The 20307-nt window shown below is 40.4% G+C and overlaps 1 protein-coding gene across 2 annotated transcripts in view; it reads left to right on the top strand.

Moving 5' to 3' along the window:
• Window positions 1-14678, top strand: part of cdh4 (cadherin 4, type 1, R-cadherin (retinal)) — a 374266-nt gene extending 359588 nt beyond the window's left edge. For both annotated transcript variants that reach the window (XM_041783129.1, XM_041783130.1), the window contains exons 13-17: window positions 3599-3835; window positions 4562-4795; window positions 4903-5042; window positions 13180-13344; window positions 14472-14678. In XM_041783129.1, the coding sequence (XP_041639063.1) occupies window positions 3599-3835; window positions 4562-4795; window positions 4903-5042; window positions 13180-13344; window positions 14472-14678 (983 nt within the window). The remainder of the gene's footprint in view (window positions 1-3598; window positions 3836-4561; window positions 4796-4902; window positions 5043-13179; window positions 13345-14471) is intronic.
• The last annotated feature ends 5629 nt before the right edge of the window (window positions 14679-20307 follow it).

The following is a 20307-nucleotide window of genomic DNA, read 5'->3' on the forward strand; positions in this document are numbered from 1 at the left end:
TACAACATAACGCTGGTGTAAGGTTTCAGGTTCGCTTCCCGGTCAGACTTTAATCTCAAAATTCTGACTTTTTTCTCTGGCTTTTTCTGGCTTATCTATGGATTTTACCTTTAAGCTTTGTAATAATTTGGGGGAATAATTTGGTGGAGCTATGAAAGTTGGATGAAGGAGCAGTGTAATAATGTCTTGTTTAACTGGGATTAAAGGGCTTCAGGCCCAGCACTTCTTCTGAGTATATTTGCTATCAAAAGCTTCACAAACTTGCTCTTTTAGTGCTTTATTAACATGTTTTTATTCACAGATATTATTATATTAATAAAACATTTTTATGGCACTTTTCAGAACACTCAAGGTCACCTTATAAACACAGCAGTAATAGGAACAACATCAGAGTCCGAGTGAACTATTTACAATAAAAGGGGAATAATTTGCAGTAAAAAGCAGAATAGAAAATGGTTACAATCCAAAAAACTTGAATTTTCAGGCAGGACTCAAAAGTCTGTGCTATGGATAGCTTATTGGGGAGGTTTCCAGAGACCAGGGGCTGCACAGCTGACTCCTCAAGACCTCATGGAGCAGGGGTGTATAACTCAAGGCCCAGGGGCCAAATCCGGCCCATGATACAGTTATACTTGGCCCACAAGATCATATCATATTCTGATCATGGCTGGCCCACCAGTATGAGGTCTGCAGATTTCCTAAAATTGGAAACTTAACCTCTATGATTTAAAATATCCCTGTTACATCATAAAAAATGAAAACGTAAAGAGTTAAACAATAAGAAATTGTATTTTTTTCCCCATAATTCATTTCTTGTAATGAATAAGGTTAAGAAATAAATAAGGTTGACAGTTTATGGTTAAATTTTGACCCTGTTAGGCCCTCAGGTTAGACCTGAATTCAGATTTCAGCCCCTGCTGTAATTGAGTTTAATGCCTCTGTCATAGAAATTCAGCAGGCCAGAGATACAATGACAAGAGTGAAGGTGAAAGATCAGAGAATAGATGTAGGTGTGAGGGAGGTCAGACAGGTACAGAGCCTTGAATATAAGGAGGAGAATCTTATAGTCAGTATGTTGTATGACAGCCAGTGAAGCTGTTGGAGGACTGGGTTGACATGTTCAGTGAAGGATTCTGGGGATGACAGCACAAGCTAAAGAAAGGCATTAATGTTTGGCATATAATGGACAGATGGAGACAATAGGAAGTCATATAAGTGAAAATCTAAAGAGCAGTTTACATTGTTGATACTTATGGGACACAATGCATGGAAATTGATAATTCTTGTATTATGGTGTATATATTTCAGGAGGAAAACACTCAAAGACATCATGATGCTGATTAAATGTCTTATTCTAAGTCAACATTAGTAAAGTAACTTTGGCTATAAAGTCACATAGAAATAGTGAAGCTAAAAGTTTATTATGATAAAAGACAAACTGGGAAAAATACAGCCCATATTTCTCACATGTGCTCAGTGCTCTAAAGGATTCATCTGGGATTGAAAATAATTATCTGATCACTTTCCCTGCTTTAGTTTGAATCCTGTCACTGAAGTATTCATGACTGCAGAAAAACAAAATAAACTCACACCATGTTCTTTCTTTTAAAGCACCACTTTGAATGTTTTTTTTTAAATTACTTTGAACCACATCCCAGTGAAAATAAACTCTGAAATGAGACATTATGAGTTGTGAAATTTCTGAAAACAGAACATCTCTAACAGTTTCTCTGTGATATTTAAACATTTATGAGTTAACAAACATGAGTTTGAGTTTAAGTGCAGGAGAAAACATTACTCTGTAATATTTATCATAAGAGTTAAAGACTCATGATCTCAGCTGCTTCACTGGGACCGTCTGGAAGAAGGTTTGATTGAATTTGATCGACAGTTGCCTGGAAACAAAAATATGAAGCTCTAACATGTCATGTTTTGATAAAGCATAAAAAGCAGACGGAGAAGAGTCACAACCAGAGGTTAGACACTTTTAGAGCGTACAAAGACAAACAGTACTACACCGTCTTCACAGGATTTCTTCCACCTCCCTTTTGTCATTGAAAATGCTGACCTCTCTAAACTAGAGATAAATTCTTAATAATGCTTCAGGACTGAAACATTGCTCACAAGCTCCTAAGACAAATTTAAGGTACGTTTTCCTCCCCTGAATAAATGAGAAAAATATTTCCTTTTGATTTAAAATACAAATAACAGAAAATATGCTACTTAGTTATTTAAAATGAGGCCTGCATGCTAAGACATGTGGACTTCACTGGAGAAAGGGGGGCTGTTTTTCAGGCCACATTTTCTCCAGTGAAGGCCAGTCTTAATGCTCAAAACATTTTGGACAATGCTATGCTTCCAACTTTGTGGCAACAGTTTGGGGGAGGCCCTATCCTATTCCAGCATGACTGTGCCCCAGCGCACAAAGCATGGACTATAAAGACATGGTTTGATGAGTTCAGTGTGGAAGATCTTGATGGCCCCGCTCAGAGTCCTGACCTCAGCCACATCGAGTACCACTGGGATGAATTGAAACAGAAATGGCGAGTCAGGCCTTCTTGCCAACATCAGAGCCTGACCTCATGAATACATAAATTCTCCACAGAGTGAATGGGCACAAATTCCCTCAGAAACACTCCAAAATCTTGTGGGAAGCCTGCCAAGAAGAGTGGAAGCTTTTACAGCTAAAGACATGTCCAACTATGTTTTTAGTTATGTTTTTAGTCCCAGAGTTAAATATTTAACCTTAGACAAGAGTTCAGTCTCATTACAAATGTTCTCACTGCTTTTGTGTTGCACTGACTTGAATCAGACCAACAAAACTACTCCAAGTTCACTCCACTCGTTGGGAAGCAAGCAGCGCACTTAAAAAACAATGAGGCGCTTATTCCCAGCACCATGTTGAACAGCATCAACAGCAGCGGGAACAGTGTGGCGGCAAAACAACATTTCTCAGTCGGTTAAGGTGCAGTCGAGTCAATGTGCTCACTGTAATCAGAACACATTAGAGGATTTGCTGTTAATGCATAAAACATCAAACATGTGCCTCCCAGCCTGATGGCTCTGTTCTGGTCTGACAGTCATGGGAAAAGCCTGAATAAGTTATGATGAGCTTGTGTTGCTGGATGCAGTGTAGGGTTAGCGTTTGAGTCATTTCCCAGGGGGCTTTGCAGAGTGCAGATAGCGGCAATCTTTATATGAGTGTTGTCCCTTTGCCTCAGCGTGTTCAGAAGCAGATGCCTCTAAACACAAGGACTGAAAAATGTATGTGTCTTTTTATTTGTTTTGGCTGTTTTGTTTGGTTGCCCCTGCGTAAATGTACACAGTGTTGTCCTCCACAGTAATCAAACCTGCTCTTCTCAATAGCGTCTTTTCTGTACACCTCATTTTCTCACCTCTACACTTGAATCAGCTGGAAAACAGTAATTGAAGTGGAAAGATTGTTTTCCCTTTTTTCTCTAGCTCCTTTCATCAACTGTCTGCCAACTCTGCTTTTCTGCTTTTTTGCTCCAATCATTTCATCTCCAATCCTCTCCTTCACCTCCATACTTCTCTCTCTCTTTTTATCTCACCATCTTCTCTGTACGTCTCCCCTCAGGCTCGCCTCAAGCCAGCGGGACTGGAACCCTCCAGATCTACCTGATCGATGTGAACGACAATGCACCGGTGCTGGTTCCCCGTGAGGCCCAGGTGTGTGAGCGAGCGCGCCCAAACTCTCGGATCAACATCACAGCCTCTGATGCCGACGCTGATCCAAACGTGGGGCCCTTTGTCTTTGAGCTGCCTTCTTTTCCTGCCAGCGTTCGCCGCAACTGGACAATTTCCAGACTCAGCGGTAATTAAATACTGCATGTTGTGTTTACTGCAGCTACAGTCCTTCTTAGAAATGCTATCCTTGTGATGTAACATTTAGGAGGCGTGTGGGTATGATGTATAACCATTCGGCATCCCCAGTTGAATTAAACCATAAACTTAACAGATGGGATGCAAAAGCCCCTCTGCAGAGTAACTGGTGACATCAATCAGGTGAGCAGGGATTGCTGTAAGCTGTGAGAGAAGTCCAAGTTTAACAAAACGTCTCACAAAGCTCACAGTGAGAGACGCGGGTGCCATCCAGCGCTGACGTACGATCTATCCTTTGTGACAAATGAGATCCATTCATCTCTCTGTCCCCTGAGCGCCCGATCTGTCACCTAATCCACTCAGATGGATGTATCACAGTAGTTGTCTTGAGGACAAATCTGATCTCATACCTGGATTCTTCTCCCTCTGAGGCTCTAGTCTCGGCTTGACTGAGCGCTTGAAGACGCATATACGTTCTTGAGTTTATATATCTCTAATGTGTCCTTGCATGCATATATGTCAAGACGATTGCTTTGGTTTGGCTTGTTTGGTGTCTTTTATTTGGTGTGTCACTCAGTCAAAGTTGTGTGCATGATGACATGATATCCTGCAGAAAGCACAATGTAATTTCTCTGCAGTACACTGTCTAATCTTATTTCCTCTCCCTTCTTTTTACTGTTTTCTCACCATCCGACACAATTTCTATCCGCCTCACCAGGAGACTACGCCCAGCTGAGGTTAAGGATTCCTTACCTGGAGGCCAATGTGTACGATATCCCAATCATTGTGTCTGATTCAGGGAACCCTCCTCTGTCCAACCGCTCTCTCATCAGAGTCAAAGTTTGTCCCTGCGATGATAGCGGGGATTGCAGCGCCACAGGGGCCGTGGCAGCTGCTGGACTGGGCACCGGGGCCATCATTGCCATACTCATCTGCATCATCATACTGCTCAGTGAGTACAACACAGCAGAAATCCCCAAAACTATGCACTGTGCTCATCAAGAAGAACAAATCTACAGCTTCTGTGTGTTACTGATGGTGTTTTGTGTGTTTTTTCAGGCATGGTTCTGCTGTTTGTGGTGTGGATGAAGCGCAGAGAGAAGGAGCGGCAAGCGAAGCCTCTTCTGATCGACCCTGAGGACGATGTGAGAGACAACATCCTCAAGTACGATGAAGAGGGAGGAGGAGAGGAGGACCAGGTAATATAACAAAGACACAAGTGAGAAAAATCATAAACACATGCAATTAAAAGCACACTGAAAAAACAGACCCTACTAACTAGTCAGCAAGTAAAGACACAAATATATGCATGAAGACAGTTTAGTTTTGCTACAGCTGGAGATTGACGATGTTTTTTACTGATAACATTGTTGCTTTTAATCATTTTATATTTTGTCCACAAGATACCAAAAGTATTTTTCCAGATCAAGATAATTAATTTGAAGCGTTTATTAGTGTTGTAGTATTGGTGAACGGTCGTGGACCCATCTCAAGAGCATTTTTACTCGGTCTTGTCTCTGTCTGGGACTGGCTGGACTTGGGATTTTCCATTAAGACCAGTCAAGACCAGCACTGGTCTGCTATTCTTCCACTTCATGAATGTGATAATAAGGAGCAGCACTTGCTAAAACAACAAATAGCTACACCTGAAAAAACCCGGACATCAGTCCATCTTATTTCTAGTCAGAAATACCTCTGAACACTTCCTTTGGGTCTCATTCACCTGACAAATAGAGACACACATCTCATTTTCAGATATTCAGAATAACTACGACTTTTCAGTGCCTTTTGAAATACATGGACTACAAGGATTTTTTTTATTTTACAAGAAGTTAAACAAACGTGTTAAGATTTGAGATTTTTCCATGTTGTGCTTTAAAAGAGTTGCAGACACCTTGTTTAAATCTGTCAGATTTATTTAAAAGAAAACTGAAATTATAGAGAGAATGCTCTTTAAATGTTCCATCTTGCCATGTTTTTTTAAATTGATTTTTATGGTCTTGGTCTTGTCTTAACTTCTCTCTGTCTTGACTCGGTCTCAGCTCCCAAAAGTCTTGATCTTGTCTTGGTCTCGGTGCACTCTGGTCTCAGGCAAGTCTTGGTCTCAGATAGTGTAGTTTTGAGTACAACACTAGTATTTATCCATTGAACAAACAGCCATCATCAATGTCAAAATAACCCTGTACATGACAGAGACAGGCCAGGGATGATGTTTTCTTCTCAGAAAATAAAGACGACTGTTGTCAAAACTGTTACAGTCACTAGTTCATGTCCTGAATGTTTTTGCTCAGCCTTTCTCAACCAGGGTGTTGTGGCACCCTGGGATGCCTTATGGCATTGGCAGGGGTGCCCCCAATAATATTATAAAAGTTTAACAGAGAATTACCACAAATATCCAGATTATTTGTTCCCTAGCATGTATAAAATAGGTAGAATTGTCTCAAATGCAATTTTCTTGAAATCATATCAGCATCTGGCTCAGTGAATGAGTAGTCTTGTGTAAATACGCACTGCGCAAGAATTTCAAATGTCTTTGTATTTCATTTTGTTCATTTTTTCAGCTTTCAGCCAATTGCCCATTCTGGAAAAATAAAGGCATTTTAATGGTTTTATTAAAGTGCTTTACAGGTCATCTTGTTAATTCTTTTACTGTGTACATCTCTCAGTAGTCATAGGCATGTAGAATGCTGTTTTTATCAATACGTTTTGTCTGGGATGAGACTGTTTTAAATCTTAAAGGATGCCTTGACAGAAAACATGCTTGATAAACGCTGTTTTAGCTCTCCATCTCTCTGCTAATCATTAGAATGTGACTGTAAGTGGTGCGTAAGTGTCAAATTTGAGGGGATTTTTCTCACACTTAGGAGGGTACAGGACATTTTTTTGCTCATTTGGCATGTAGTTGTTTTTGTTTACTGTGTGTCGCACAAAAGTTGCATTTTCATTTAGTTTTTTTCTTTTCTTTTGTCTTTATTGTCCCATAACTTTTTTAGCTTTTTAAACTTAGTGACATTGCCGCAGCACATAAACTTAAAGCCCAGGTTGTCCTAATAGAAAAGGATGTTTAGAGCTTGACTGCACCACAGGGTTGCTGTCTTACAAGCTTTTTTAGACAAAAAGTCCAGGTGAGACAAAATGATTAAAAATAGCGTAGAGCTCAGAGGGTTATGTATAAGAATTTATAATTGGTGCTTGAAAGAATATAAAAGAGAAATGTGTTTACTCAGATTGTGATTTATTTACTACAGAACAAGGTCAATTCCAGTACAGTGTTAATTAGTACTCTTTACTATGCAGTATCTAAATGTTAAAAGTGATATTTTTCTCTAAAAAATGGTTGTTTATTTTGTATAATTGGTGGCCAGAATAAAATTTTATGTTATGACCAGCAGGATCCATTTTTGTTGTTGCTGTTGTTGTTTTTCATCTTTTTCTATTTCCAGTCATCCTTTATAACGCTCAGCAGAAAACCCCTTTTTACCAACTTGAAAGACTGAAGGTTTATCAGACAGAACATTTGGGGCTTTAGCCCTGTAAGCCACCCCCTGACTCCACCTCTGCAGGGTGTAAAACCATGTATGAATGAAAGGTAAGATGCAACCAAAAAAATTTTGGGAGGAAAAAAAACCTTGAAAATGTTTGTCAAAAATAGAGCTCATCTCTTAGAATAGGTGCATTTCCCTGTCATGAAAGATTTAATGACATTGGCTTAAAACACTTTAAGTCAGTGCAATGCTGTTTTCTTCAAAAAGTGCTTCTTTTTCTGATTTACAGCTTTAAGATTTTCTGACCAGACCCCTTCATAACAATATGACCCCTTGGGTGTCTGGTGCATTGATGGCAATCATAGGCAATTTTGTGCTCTCTTGACCACACATGCTAGCACTTACCATTTACTCTCTATTCCATAAGAGGTTACTGTGTAAAGCTCCAAACTGCCAGTCAGTTCTAATTTTATCACACCATATCAAGTTCAGACATGTTGGCAGTGCTGCCAGATCTTCTGAGAAAAACAAGCGACCAAGTCTATGGAGGCCCAAAAGAAGTGACTTAACTCCAGGCCTGAAAGATAAACTTACACAGTGACTGCTTCCTTCTACCATATACATTGTGGTTCTTTTAAATTAAAAAGAAAATGTAACAGATAAACACAGTGATTTTTTATATATAATTTTATTTTGAGTCAAACAGCTCTACTTTTTCTGGTTGAGTCTATAAGCAGACTTCTGAGTTCAAATCTAGATCCCACACTGTGTCAGCCTCAAACTAAAAAGTCTTACAAATTCTTCAGTTGAACTTTTAAGAATTAAGGCTGTAAAAAGTTTTAAATCTGCCTGTTAGAGGTCTTAAATCTTAGAAAGCACACTGCCTAAGATGTGTTTTTTTCCAGTCTTTGTTTTCTAGCTAATTTTTTTATTATTCTGCCTTGTGTGTGTTTGCCCACGTTGCAGTTACTGTGTGTGTCAGCCCGGCCCCTCAGTGTGAGCACGGCCAGAGAGAAACCTTCAGTATTATTTATTATTAAATATTTAACAAAATGAAGGAAATTAAGTGTTGGATGCCCAAAATGTCCTGGGCAGGACCCCCAGACCCCCCTCTTCTTCTACTTTTTACTGCTGTGCAACACTAGTCCAAGTCTTTAAACCTGCTGAAAAATGTCAACAGAGAGCTGGAGAGAAACGGGACAGGCTCAAACAGAGACTCTAGATACAAGCCCCATAAAACATAACTCTTACAATATTTGTAAGCAACCTTCCAGAAAAACAAACCCAAAGTCACCTATAACAAGCAGACTTGGCAACGCTGCAGGTTGGCTCAGCTGTCTGCAGCAATATGGTGCTCAATGTCTTGTCCAAGGACATGTCAATATTTGGGCTGCAGGCGCCGTGGACCAAACTGACAATCCAATGATTAGAGCAGCAACAGCTGCCCTGAATTAACTAAATACACCACTGATAGACATAACTGAATAAATAAGCTCCACTGGTTTCAAAGTAAGAGTGGGTGATGCAGTCTCTCTCATTTTTAAAACTCGTTGATTCGCAGGAGGAATTTAATGTCAGTGACAGAACATAGAAATGGGAATGCTTTGTTCTGATGTTCTGCAGAAAGAGTCTGCACAGATCAAAATGTCCTTTTCAGATTCTGAGTGAAACTTTCAAAAACAGTTTCAGGCTACCTCCTGCCCTCTGCCTTCTAAAAAGTCCTCAGTCCAACAAGGCAGCTTGGCTTTAACTCTAACTTTAACTTGGAGTGAAACTCTGTCCATTAGATGAGTCAGAAATCATCAGTTACACACCTACAGTAAATACTGAACACCACCTCTTTATATTTACTCTCCACATAAATAAAAACCTTCAATGATTCTAACCTCCAACAGCTTTGATTAATTTAGAAGTGTATTATTAATTTTGCCATTTCTGACACAACACCCACACTCAGCAGGGATCTAGAGAATAAACACACGCCAGCGTTTGATGATTGCAGCCTTCATTTGGCACATTTTCACTTTTTCAGCACCAAAATAACAATGAGCTGCAGGCAGGAGGAAAGACGCCTCAGCAACCTGCTCTGTTTACAGCAAGTGGTCAAACAACTGGAAGAATTTTTAAGAATACTGTTAAGCTTGTTTGTTTTATCCACTGACTATTATTAAGTGTTTACTGTAGACTCACAGATATTGATTAAACAGCAAGCACATGGTGCAGTAGGAATAATTTATGCATAATTACCAGCAGACTGTCTGAGTGTTTAAATAGAGCAGACCAGAGGCATGCTGGGATGCACAAGAACCACAAACATGCTTTGCATAGAGGAACGCAGTAGTAAGGTAGAAAGATCATATTCAAATGTTTGTTATCAATTAAAGCTCCTGTGAGGAATTTAAAGTTTGTGCTGATTTGGTGCCGCCTGTGGACAAGCAGTAACATATTTCTTTACTGATCTTGTCCTTTTTTGTGACATTTTCCAATTAAAGGTCACATATTTTACCCTTTTAAAGCAAGTTTATATTAATCTCAGAGGTCCCCACGAAATGCCTGTGAAGTCTGTTGTCAAAGAAATACCTCCAGTTTAGGATTTTTGTATGTCTAAAAAACCCTCTGTTTCAGCCCTGCTCAGAACAAGCTGTTTCTGTGTCCATGGCTGTAAATGTTAATGAGCTGTCTGACTGACTGGGCAGACACTTGGAGCAGCAGCCCTCCTAACAGAAAACAATAACAAACTGGAAATTATAAAAGACTACAAAGATGCCCTGGACACTTTAATATTGTTGGTTTGACATCTAATGAAATAACAGCTGATCCATGACCCATTAAGATCACCGCTCCAGCTCCCACCCTGTCCTCCGTGTGCATTACTTGGGGCTGCACATGACCCACCAATGCATACTAAGTTCATCATAACGGTCCGGTCACTCTGCTCCACTTCGCCCTTCTGTTTGACCTACTGTCACATCCACCCTGACACCGAGGCGCTTTTGTCACCACGATACCGCGGTATTAACAACAGTGCTACATCTCTGTTATGTGTTGGATAATAGTTCTCTATAGTGTAGTTACATGTTACCACAGACATGTAAAAAATGAAAGAGTGATCCAGTGGTCAATTTTACCAGTTTATATATATTTTCAACAAATAATTATTAAAATGGGTGATTTTTCAGTATTCTGAAGCCTGTCACATCTTGCCTCCAAAAACAATCCAAATGTAAAGACAACCTCACCAGCTCTGATGTCATCTCAGATGACTCCATGTGATTTGACCTGTTGCCGTTTCATGTCCTAAGTTTTATGGAAAAGCAGCATGCTGATTCATCTTTGAATTGTCATTATGTTCCTAAAAATAATTATGCATATACAATGAATATTTACATATTTTATATGTTAGTTAATATTCATTTGACTTTGTATGAGTTTATTTTTCCGTAAATCACATCTTTATTTGCATACTCTCTATGGAAACTTTTTAAATAGACATGACCTATAAAAAAGAGGCAAAAGTAAAACAGTCATGGGATGTCCACCAATAATATTCTAGGGCTTGAACATTGAATTTAAAAATATTTCAGTGAGTGCACTATAAAGAGATAACCAGTAGAAATTTATGAAAATAATTCTTCAAACTTAATGAATATAAATGAAGCTCAGCGTTAGTTCATGCAGGACAGGGTGTAGTCATACGCCCAGTCTTGATCAGCTGACAGCCAGCTGATCCCAATTATCGTCTCCCAGCTCCCACAGCCAATCACAGCTCTGTCTGTCAACACAGCAGTGAATTTAAACATGACATCCCTCTCACTAATCCCTGTTTGCATTAACGCTGATGCATCACACTGCTTAACCCCCTCCACCCCAGCCTCCTCCTTTACAGGAGGAGCTCCTCCATAGTCATGCTGCTATGGATTAATTGCTTTTGAAATAATAACATTGTATTCAGTACACATTGTCATAAATGTATCTATCCATATGGAGATTCCTAGTCATGCACTCCCTGGAAAGTCAAAACATGCTGCTTAGCTAATCCAGGGAGTATCTTTTGAGCAGAGCTTTCTCCAGCAAGTAAAACTGTATTGTAATAAAATGGTCAAATGTATGATAAGAGTGGTCCTAAGTGAAATCATGAGAATAAGGAAAGCAAGAAAGTGTGTCACTTCAAAGCTAGATTTAACCATAAGACCAGTTTAAATAATATTTGTAGAAATCAAAGAAGAAATAAAGAAGAAGCTAAAGCGACAGTAGTAGATACAGATGTTTAAAGTCCTGGTGCCAACAGAGCTATCAGACGTATAAATCCACAGGTTTTACGGTGGTTTTGTTCCCACAAATGAGGAGCATAGAAACTCAATGCTTTTATACCAAGCTTGGTTCTGGTTCTGGGAACAGCTTGTAAACCTGTCCCAGAGGGTCTCTGCAGGGTCTGGATTCCTCCTAAGGGACTCAAAGAGCTGATAGGCATTTTGCCCCTAGACCATTCCGCCCTTTACACACAAGGAATCAGAATCGATCTTCTGACTCACAGGAAGCCGGTGTAGAGATCTGAGGCGTGGTGTGATGTGCTCCACTTTCATGGTGTCAGTGAAGAATCTGACGGCTGGATTTTTCACTCAGACCAACGGAAACTCCTTCACAACACAACAGCATTAATTTATGGATTCTTTGGACTGAAATAATTTCATTCTTGTTATATTTAAGACGGTAATAGGCAGAAATTGTAACTGTCTTTATGTGTCCAAGAACTGAGTCCATGATTGCACCAAAATTCCTGGTTTGCTCGGTAGATTTTAGTGTCATGGAGTCAGGGAATCACTTGCTTTTGCCCGCTCTTATTTTGGACCAAAGACAAGTATTTAAGTTTTTTCTTTAGATAGTTGCAGGAAAATCTGGCACATCAACTCATTTATTTCTTCAACACCAATGAGAGGAAGGGACTGTAGTCGTGTGATGACACTGAGGTGTACAGATAGGTGTCATCTGCATAGTAAGAGATGGTATGAGGAGCTAAGCAAGTGGCACATAGATTGTAAAAAGAATGGGACACAGAATTGATCACTGGGGAATGCCACATTTACACTCAGCTTCATAACTAGTAAAAGATACGTTTTCTCTTTCTTTAAGTATATTTGGACCAATGTAGTACAGTACACTATAGAAAGACATAAAGTCAGTGTGGTGAGTCGCTGCTATATTGTCAGTCAAAAGTGGCTCTGAGATGGAGTAAAACTAAAACCGTGACTTTAGGGGCATGGAAGAAGTATTTTTGCAGGGTACTGATATTTGGTGTGACAACTATCCATCTCAGCTTCATCTATGGTTTGCAGGCATGTCAGACAAGTTTATAGAAATATTCAGTCTTGTTGCCGATGGTCTGGTTTGCTTTAATTGGTCATATAGAGGCACCACTGTAAATTCTAGTCTGTTTTATCACCACTTAAAACTTTTCACAGGAGCTCTGAGTAAAAGATCAAATATAATATGTTAATATCCTACATAAACATGTTCCTCTGAGTGTTTTATCACTTTTTATCATCTTAGACTTCCTATAACATTTTTGTTTATAACTTTAGAGGACTAAGAGTTGTGGGTAATTCCCTCCAGCAAAGTCTGCAGGAGATTTATAAAAGGCTCAGAAGTCTGTTAGAAAGCACAGATTTGTAGCAGCGATTTCTCTGCAAGTCCGCCCTGAGCCGTGAGACTTTACAGAAAACTACATCAAAGTGTGGGAGTCTGTGAGGGCGGACAACAGGACCAGGTCAAAGTACATGAACGACTTTCAAACAGAGCTTAAGTCAGAAACATGCCGTGCGTCTCAATACTCTCTCTTTTCGCCTCCATCCAGGACTATGACCTGAGCCAGCTGCAGCAGCCCGAGTCCTTAGACCACATCATTAACAAGCCCTCGGGGGTGCGCAGGGTGGACGAGAGACCTGTGATCGCCGAGTCCCAGTACCCCGTCAGACCCAGTCTGCCCCACCCTGGAGACATAGGAGACTTCATTAATGATGTAAGTTCAACAATGGAAGAAAAGTGTTTGAAGAGAAAATGCTTCCAGAACTTTTTCTGTTCATAGTCTGGACAGTGGAGCTGTGTTCACAGTCTCTTAATGCTACCTGACTGATGTGTCTCACACTGAGGCTTACGCAACTTCACTCTTACAGACTGAAAGATTTGCCCTCACTTACTGTGAAAACTCAAAGCTTGGCAAGCCTATTTGTCTGACTTCAGGTCAAAAATATCCTATTACTTATTTTAAATGAGCCACATTCACCTGAAATGTCCAGCTAAACATCTTATTTCAAGGTATTATGCAAAAAAATAAGGTCTGAATTGCCCAAAGCAAGTAAAAATATCTACCAATGCAGTAAGGACATTTTAAAATTATTTTGAAGTGAACTTTTTTTGCGTTTATCTTTTTAAATCTCTTATCTTACTGGAGAATATACATACTGTGCCTTTATAAATTAATTGATTCAGTGATATTTTAAACATAATTAATCGTAAAAGAAATTCTAACTTGCTTGTAATGATTAAAAATAGTGGTGCTAATATTGCTGATAAATATTATGGAAGTGTCTTGAAAAAAGATATACAAACTAAATAAGGTGTTTAAATCAGCTTAAATTCTAAGTTTAGATGATTAAATTAAACATTGCTATTTGTATTTGCATGATGAAAGCTATACATTTGTTGCTTTTGTTAAATTTAAAGTCTTTAGTCGTTAGACTAAGAGAACAGCATAATGTGTGGGCCCTCTGGCTTTGAGAATAACACTTATGTGGTCCTCTCAGTACCTAAAGTTGCCCATCCCTGAAGCAGGCATGCTCCTGAAAGTATTCTGTTGTTTTACACAATCTGGTGTCTGCCTCTGGAACATCATTCAGACCATGATGGTGCAATAAAAGGGTAAATGGGTGTGTGAGCAAGATGAGACACGGTTTATTGCAACTTTTACAGAGCAGCCATCTGAACCTGACACTGTGTGAAACACCATCGCCTCAGGTGAACAACAATTAGCCTTTGGGTTAGTCGAGTTTTGCTACAAAACCACACAGAATAGAACAGAGCAGAGTGTTAAGCGTGAAACTTTTGCAGATCTTTCACATTCTCTGTATCCATCTTTTTTTTCTCCAGGGTCTGAGGGCAGCAGACAACGACCCCACCGCTCCTCCCTATGACTCTCTGCTGGTTTTCGACTACGAGGGCAGCGGCTCGACCGCCGGCTCCGTCAGCTCGCTCAACTCCATCAGCTCAGGGGACCAGGACTACGACTACCTCAACGACTGGGGCCCTCGCTTCAAGAAGCTGGCCGACCTTTACGGAGGAGGGGACGATGACTGAGAGCGGAGATGGGGGACTGGGCGGGGCTGCGGCAGGGGTCAGGAGAGGTGGGGTCGAACGGATGGGCGCTCCTAGAAACCATGTGAAGGAGCAGCGATCGTGGTGCAGGCTTAATGTGAGGAACAGACCCTTCAATGGGCTCACAGCAGCCGAGCCTACAAACATGAATCCTGCTGCAACGCAATTGTATTCTGGCTTTATACTTTTTAGTGGCGAGTTTGTAGTGTGATTTTCTTTCTCTCTTTTGTCGTTCTCTCACCGTGCTGGACCCGGAGGTCTCTGGGGATGAATCAAGGCGGTTGTGAGAGACAGGATAGTGAATTTGTGCTTTGATTGATTGTTAAAACAAAACCATCTCTTGCTTTAGTCTCACATTGAAGAGAATGTTTTTGGGACTCTGACTCTCTCTTTCACTCTGTCAACTTGAATTTCCTTAGAACAGAAGCACTGTCTTTTTTATAAAGTGCCTTTTGTGGTGTGTTTTTGTATCAGACTCCTGCTAACTCAGGATCGGTTGCCATTCGTGCAGTACAGCGGAGGCGCTTTCTCTCGTCGCCCCCCTGCGCTCCTCAAACCAGCCCTGCCTGTCTCTCTCCTCTGCTATCAGAGCGGTGCAGATCAACAACCCCAGCAGACAGTCCCATGAGGAAAGGACACAACCAGGGCAGACTATCAGATACCATAACCCAGTGAATTATGGCCTAAAAAAGCCAACAGGAGTTGACGTGGGGGAAGACAACCCTCCTTTTCAAGGACCTGCTCAGTTTGACTTTCACAAGCATCACCTGTCGACACGCTGACATTGTGTGAGACCATTTTTTATACATGTGGGGGTTTTCTAATTTAGCGGAGAATGCCTGCCTTTCCTCTCTGGACTCATAACGTTAGGAGCCTTTCTGTTGAGACGCTTGCCTGCCCTGTATGGTTTTGTGTTGCTTTCTCCACAGTGTAAAGCTTATGTTGGCATGATCTGATTAGTCAGACAGTGTAAGAAAGTGGAACCTTGAAATGACCTGGAACAAAGGCATCTGAGGAAGATTTTCTTTTTTGTCGCCTTGAACATTCCTGTTTTTTATAGGCCAACAAAACTATTAAAAGGTGCATGATTTTTTTTTTCTAAATGATTTACTTAAAGCACTTGTTACTATGTGGTGAGAATGTGAAAATAGTCAGCAGAAACTATATGAATATACTCTGTATAAAGACACTGAGAAAATAAAATACTGTAAGATACCTATTTTTGAAGTATTGATGACATTAAAGTTGCTGCTCTTTCTCCGGCTCTTCATTGGGCTCAGGGGGATTTTTGGCCCGTTCATTTTAATATCCGGAATTATTTTTTGTCTTCTGTTAATTCATTTTTAAGATGCCTGCTTCTACATTTCTTGCTTCTTTTCTTTGTTTTATAGACATGCTTTCTATACTCCTTTTATATGTGAGAACACCTCCCTCCTCTACCTGTTTTCACTCGTAATTGTCTCAGACAGACGTGTTCCTCCTGGTGGCCCCCGGTGTTGGGAATGGCGGAGGGTTCATTGGCAATGCCTGCTGATAGTTGTTCTATAACTCAGTGTGTCCTGGAATTCTTTTACCCATTCATCTAGATACTGGATGTGTGCTTCAGAAAATAAAAGAGACATGTTTTGAAAGTGTGACATCTTTTTTGTTATATTCCCAACATGCATCATGTGAAAGTATGTGTTTTAACCTCCTGAGACCTTGCAGATACTGTATATATGAGGACAACACACTTTGGCAGTCTGTACAACACTATCATAGATTCAGCTATTTTTGAAATTTTTACTTCAATGAAATCTGAGGAATTTATCTGGATTTTTTTTTTATCTGATGTGGGGTTTTCTCCAAATTTTTCCATGAAATTTTAGGAAATTTTCCTTACTTTTCCATTGAATTTATTTATTTAATATTTGATTGTGAAATTCAGGTGGGTGTGCTTTATTTGGGTGGATATGTTTATGTTTGTATATTTCAGTGTCTAATTGGGCTTTTTTTTGGGGGGGGGGGGGGGGGGGGGGTTTTTTTGTGTTTTTTATGAATTTGATTAAAGTTAGGGTGTGATTTTCTCTTAAATTTTGGGGAATTTGCTCAAAGCTTTTAAGGATTTTTCCCAAAAAAAAATTGGGGGGAATGATCGAGGATTTTTTTTATGGCATTTTAAAACATGTTTTTTGGTAATATCTTGGAAATTTGAGGGGATTTTTTTGTGTTTTGAAAATATCGAATAATTTTAAAGGAAAATTTCTTAAGTCCTTCCAGGAAGAATTTCTGTGGTAAAACTTAATCAAAATTACTTATTCCAAGTAAAGAAATAATTTTGTTTGTAATGTGCAGTAAGATAGGTCTATTGACCTCATATGTAAGCAGGATTTTTTTTTTTTTTTTTTACAAAAACTTTTTCCTGGGATAAGATTTATATTTATCAGGTCCAACTTATCACTGATAAGTGGGAGAAACTAAAAATGCATATCAAACAAAAGCTAAGGTCTCAGGAGGATAATGACACAGCCATGTGTGACAAATAGAATTTGAATTCAAAGTTTATAAAAGAAAACTGAAACACTGTGATACAGCTTCATATCAAGCAGGACTGGAGAAACGTTTTATTTCTGAACCTGAACAAAATCAAGACAGTAGAAATCAAGCCTGACCGGAAAGCAGAGTAATTGTTACCCTGTTATTAAAGCCTGCTTGACACACTCCAATCAGACAGAAACACTCCAGTCAGCTGAAAGTAAAGTGGTTGGGATAAGGGTCAGCACCTGCAAGTCTGAGGGCATGGTTCTCTGCAGGAAAACAGTGGATCACTTCCTCCATATGAGGAGTTTTGATCCAACAGTCAACTCTGGGTAATGACCAAAAGGAGGGGATGGCAGATACAAGCTGCTGGGCTGGGCTGGGCTCAACCTAAGAGATAGGGTGAGAAGTTCAAACAACTGGAGGGAGTCGCAGTAGAGCTGCTGCTTCTTTGCATCAAAAGGAGCCAGTTAAGGTGGTTTTTGCATCTGATCAGGAAGCATCCTGGGCGCCGCCCTGTGGAGGTCTTCCAGGCACGTCAAACTGGAAAGAGACTCAGGGGAAGACCCAAAATTGGGCTGGAGGGATTCTATATCCTGTCTGGTCTGAGAATGCCTCAGAAGGAGTTGGAAAGTGTCTGGGGTAGAGGGATGTCTGGGCTGCCTACTGCCACCACGACCCAGCCCGGATAAGTGCAAGAAGATGGATGGATAGACATTTAAAATTAAAGACCTTTAGGAGCAGACAGGGACCATCGCAGTTTTGATTTGATAGTTATATGTAAAATTAATGGAAAACAGTGCAAATGACCGCCATGGTGTTTCCAGTTTTAAACCATGAAGGGTCTCTTGGGACTATGTGCTCCTGTTTCTGTGGTCATTTATAACAGCTTTCTCCAGACTCAAAGACACCATCTATTGGATTGGAGTGTTTCTGATGCAAGCACCCTACAGTGGTCATATCAAAGCAGATAGTTTGGCAGACAGCAGAGCATGCCTCTGGGCCCCTCCCACCCACATGGATCAGCCGGGGAAGAGTAATGATGAATGAGCTGGAAGCAGCACAGACTGCATCAGCTTTCACTGGGATCATCTACTCATTATACTGACACATCATGGAGGCATTTTAAATATGCTTTAATGTAATTAAAACGATCTACATTGTTGCTTAAAATATCTCTCTCTTCCACCTTTATTCTTCCATGAGATGTTTTGTTTTTTATTTGCACACCAAATGATTACCAAGTCTTTTTTATACACAGTGGAATCATGTATTTTAAGTGTAGGAGAGAGAAATGAAGCAGAACAGACTCCCTTTGGAACTACACAGTTAATCTTTGACCTCACTGTTTGGATATGGCTACAATTTCTAATAAAACTCCCACTTTTTGTCCTTTTATTGCTCCTCAGAAGAAAGGCTTCCAGAGCAGCGTACAGGGTCAGGAAGTATATTTGTGTCCATTCCCGTGATTTCAATTAGTCAGCCGAAGCGCCAAAAAAACCCGCTAGGGACTTAAAGGGATTTAATCCTCTCCGGCTGTGTGTCTATCAATTAGCCACACCATTAATCCCCACGGCGTAATCTCATTAGATAGAGCGCCTTTAATGAGACACCCAGAGAGAAGGCATAGAGGCAGGAAGAGAGGGAGGGAGAAATATGAGGTAGAGGGAGGATGCAGGTAGGCCGTGTGGAGAGGTGATTAGTAGGATGGAAGAGAGGGTCAGCACGAGGAAGAGGGAGGGGCAGAGGAAGAGAGATTCCAGCACGGCAGGGACAACAGATAACATTTAGAAAAGGCTTTGAAAAAGAGGTTAAAAGAGGATAAAGGAAACTTAATTCTAGCTTGTCCTCTATGACCGCAAATGAGAGGGGTGGGCAATGAAGAAGTGATCAGAGCTAAAGGTGCAGAATGGAGTAGTTAATAAAGGCTGCTTTGATTCTTCATCTTCCTCTGAGTGCCTCAGAAATGAGTAATGAGAGCATTCAGTAATAAACCCAAGTTAACCTTTACTGTACTGCAATGGCGAGTTCTGCCGTGGACCTGTGTTAATAAAAGAACCATCAGAGGTGGGCCGCACTGCTCGGAAATAATAATCAGGTTGGGAAAAGGTCATCTTTGTCATAGCTAGTCAGCAGCTAAAGAGATTAACTTCAGGGATGGTTTCTTTGATGAGCTTAGCCGAAGTTCACTTGGTTTCTCTGTGGCAGAAAGGCAGAGTGAGAGACGAAAGCAAACCGGAGTTGCTCCCTTGATAAATGGCGCATATAGACTGAAAGCTTTGCTGCTGGCGTGCAGCCAGTGCCTTGTGTGTTGTAAATAAAGTTCTCCTCTTCAAACATGTCCAAGCCTGGCTCTTCTCATTTCCTCTCCATAAAGCTAGTGGGTCTCTTGGGTTTGTGCTGGGAACAGTCCAATCGCAGAAAACAGCAGCGGATGTTGGTTCTGATGCCGGCTTCCCTGTTTAGTGTCGATGGAGCTGTTCAGTGAAGGCACCGCCCAGGCTGGCCTGCCTCTGCTGGCTGCGTTTCTGCTGACACCACTCCGAGCCTCCTGCTATTTCAGGACTCGGTCTAAAATGAGATCAAAGCAGCAGAATAAATTTGATGTTCCTGCGGCAAGTGGGAAAGAGAATATCTACTGTTTAACAACCAGCCATTTATGATATGGATGACTGGTCCAGTACAGGCTCTCTGCTATTACTGAGAGTGCTCCCACCAGTCAGGGCTGAAACACTGCCTGTTTCACCATCCAACAAGGTCTGAAAAGAGCCTTTCTGCTAATTATGATTGCTTTTTAGAGTGCAGTCGGATCAATAAATAATTTACTACTCTGTTATTCAACAGCCTTTGTTCATTCTGTACATGTGTACTCATAATAGGACACATTCATTTACATCCAATTATCAAAAAAGACTTAACTAGTGAAGGACTTTAGCAAAGCAGTGATGTTGTGACTTAGAATACCAATCAGGAAAAGGCTTTGACCTAGAAATATGTGCACTCATTTTTTTGCATCAAGAGTTGACTTAGAAATATGATTATCATATCTTTATCAATTTTCATTACTCTGTTATATCATGCAAGCTGAGTTTGA

Source organism: Cheilinus undulatus, linkage group 3, assembly GCF_018320785.1.
Source record: "Cheilinus undulatus linkage group 3, ASM1832078v1, whole genome shotgun sequence".
NCBI classification, from domain to species: Eukaryota; Metazoa; Chordata; class Actinopteri; order Labriformes; family Labridae; genus Cheilinus; species Cheilinus undulatus.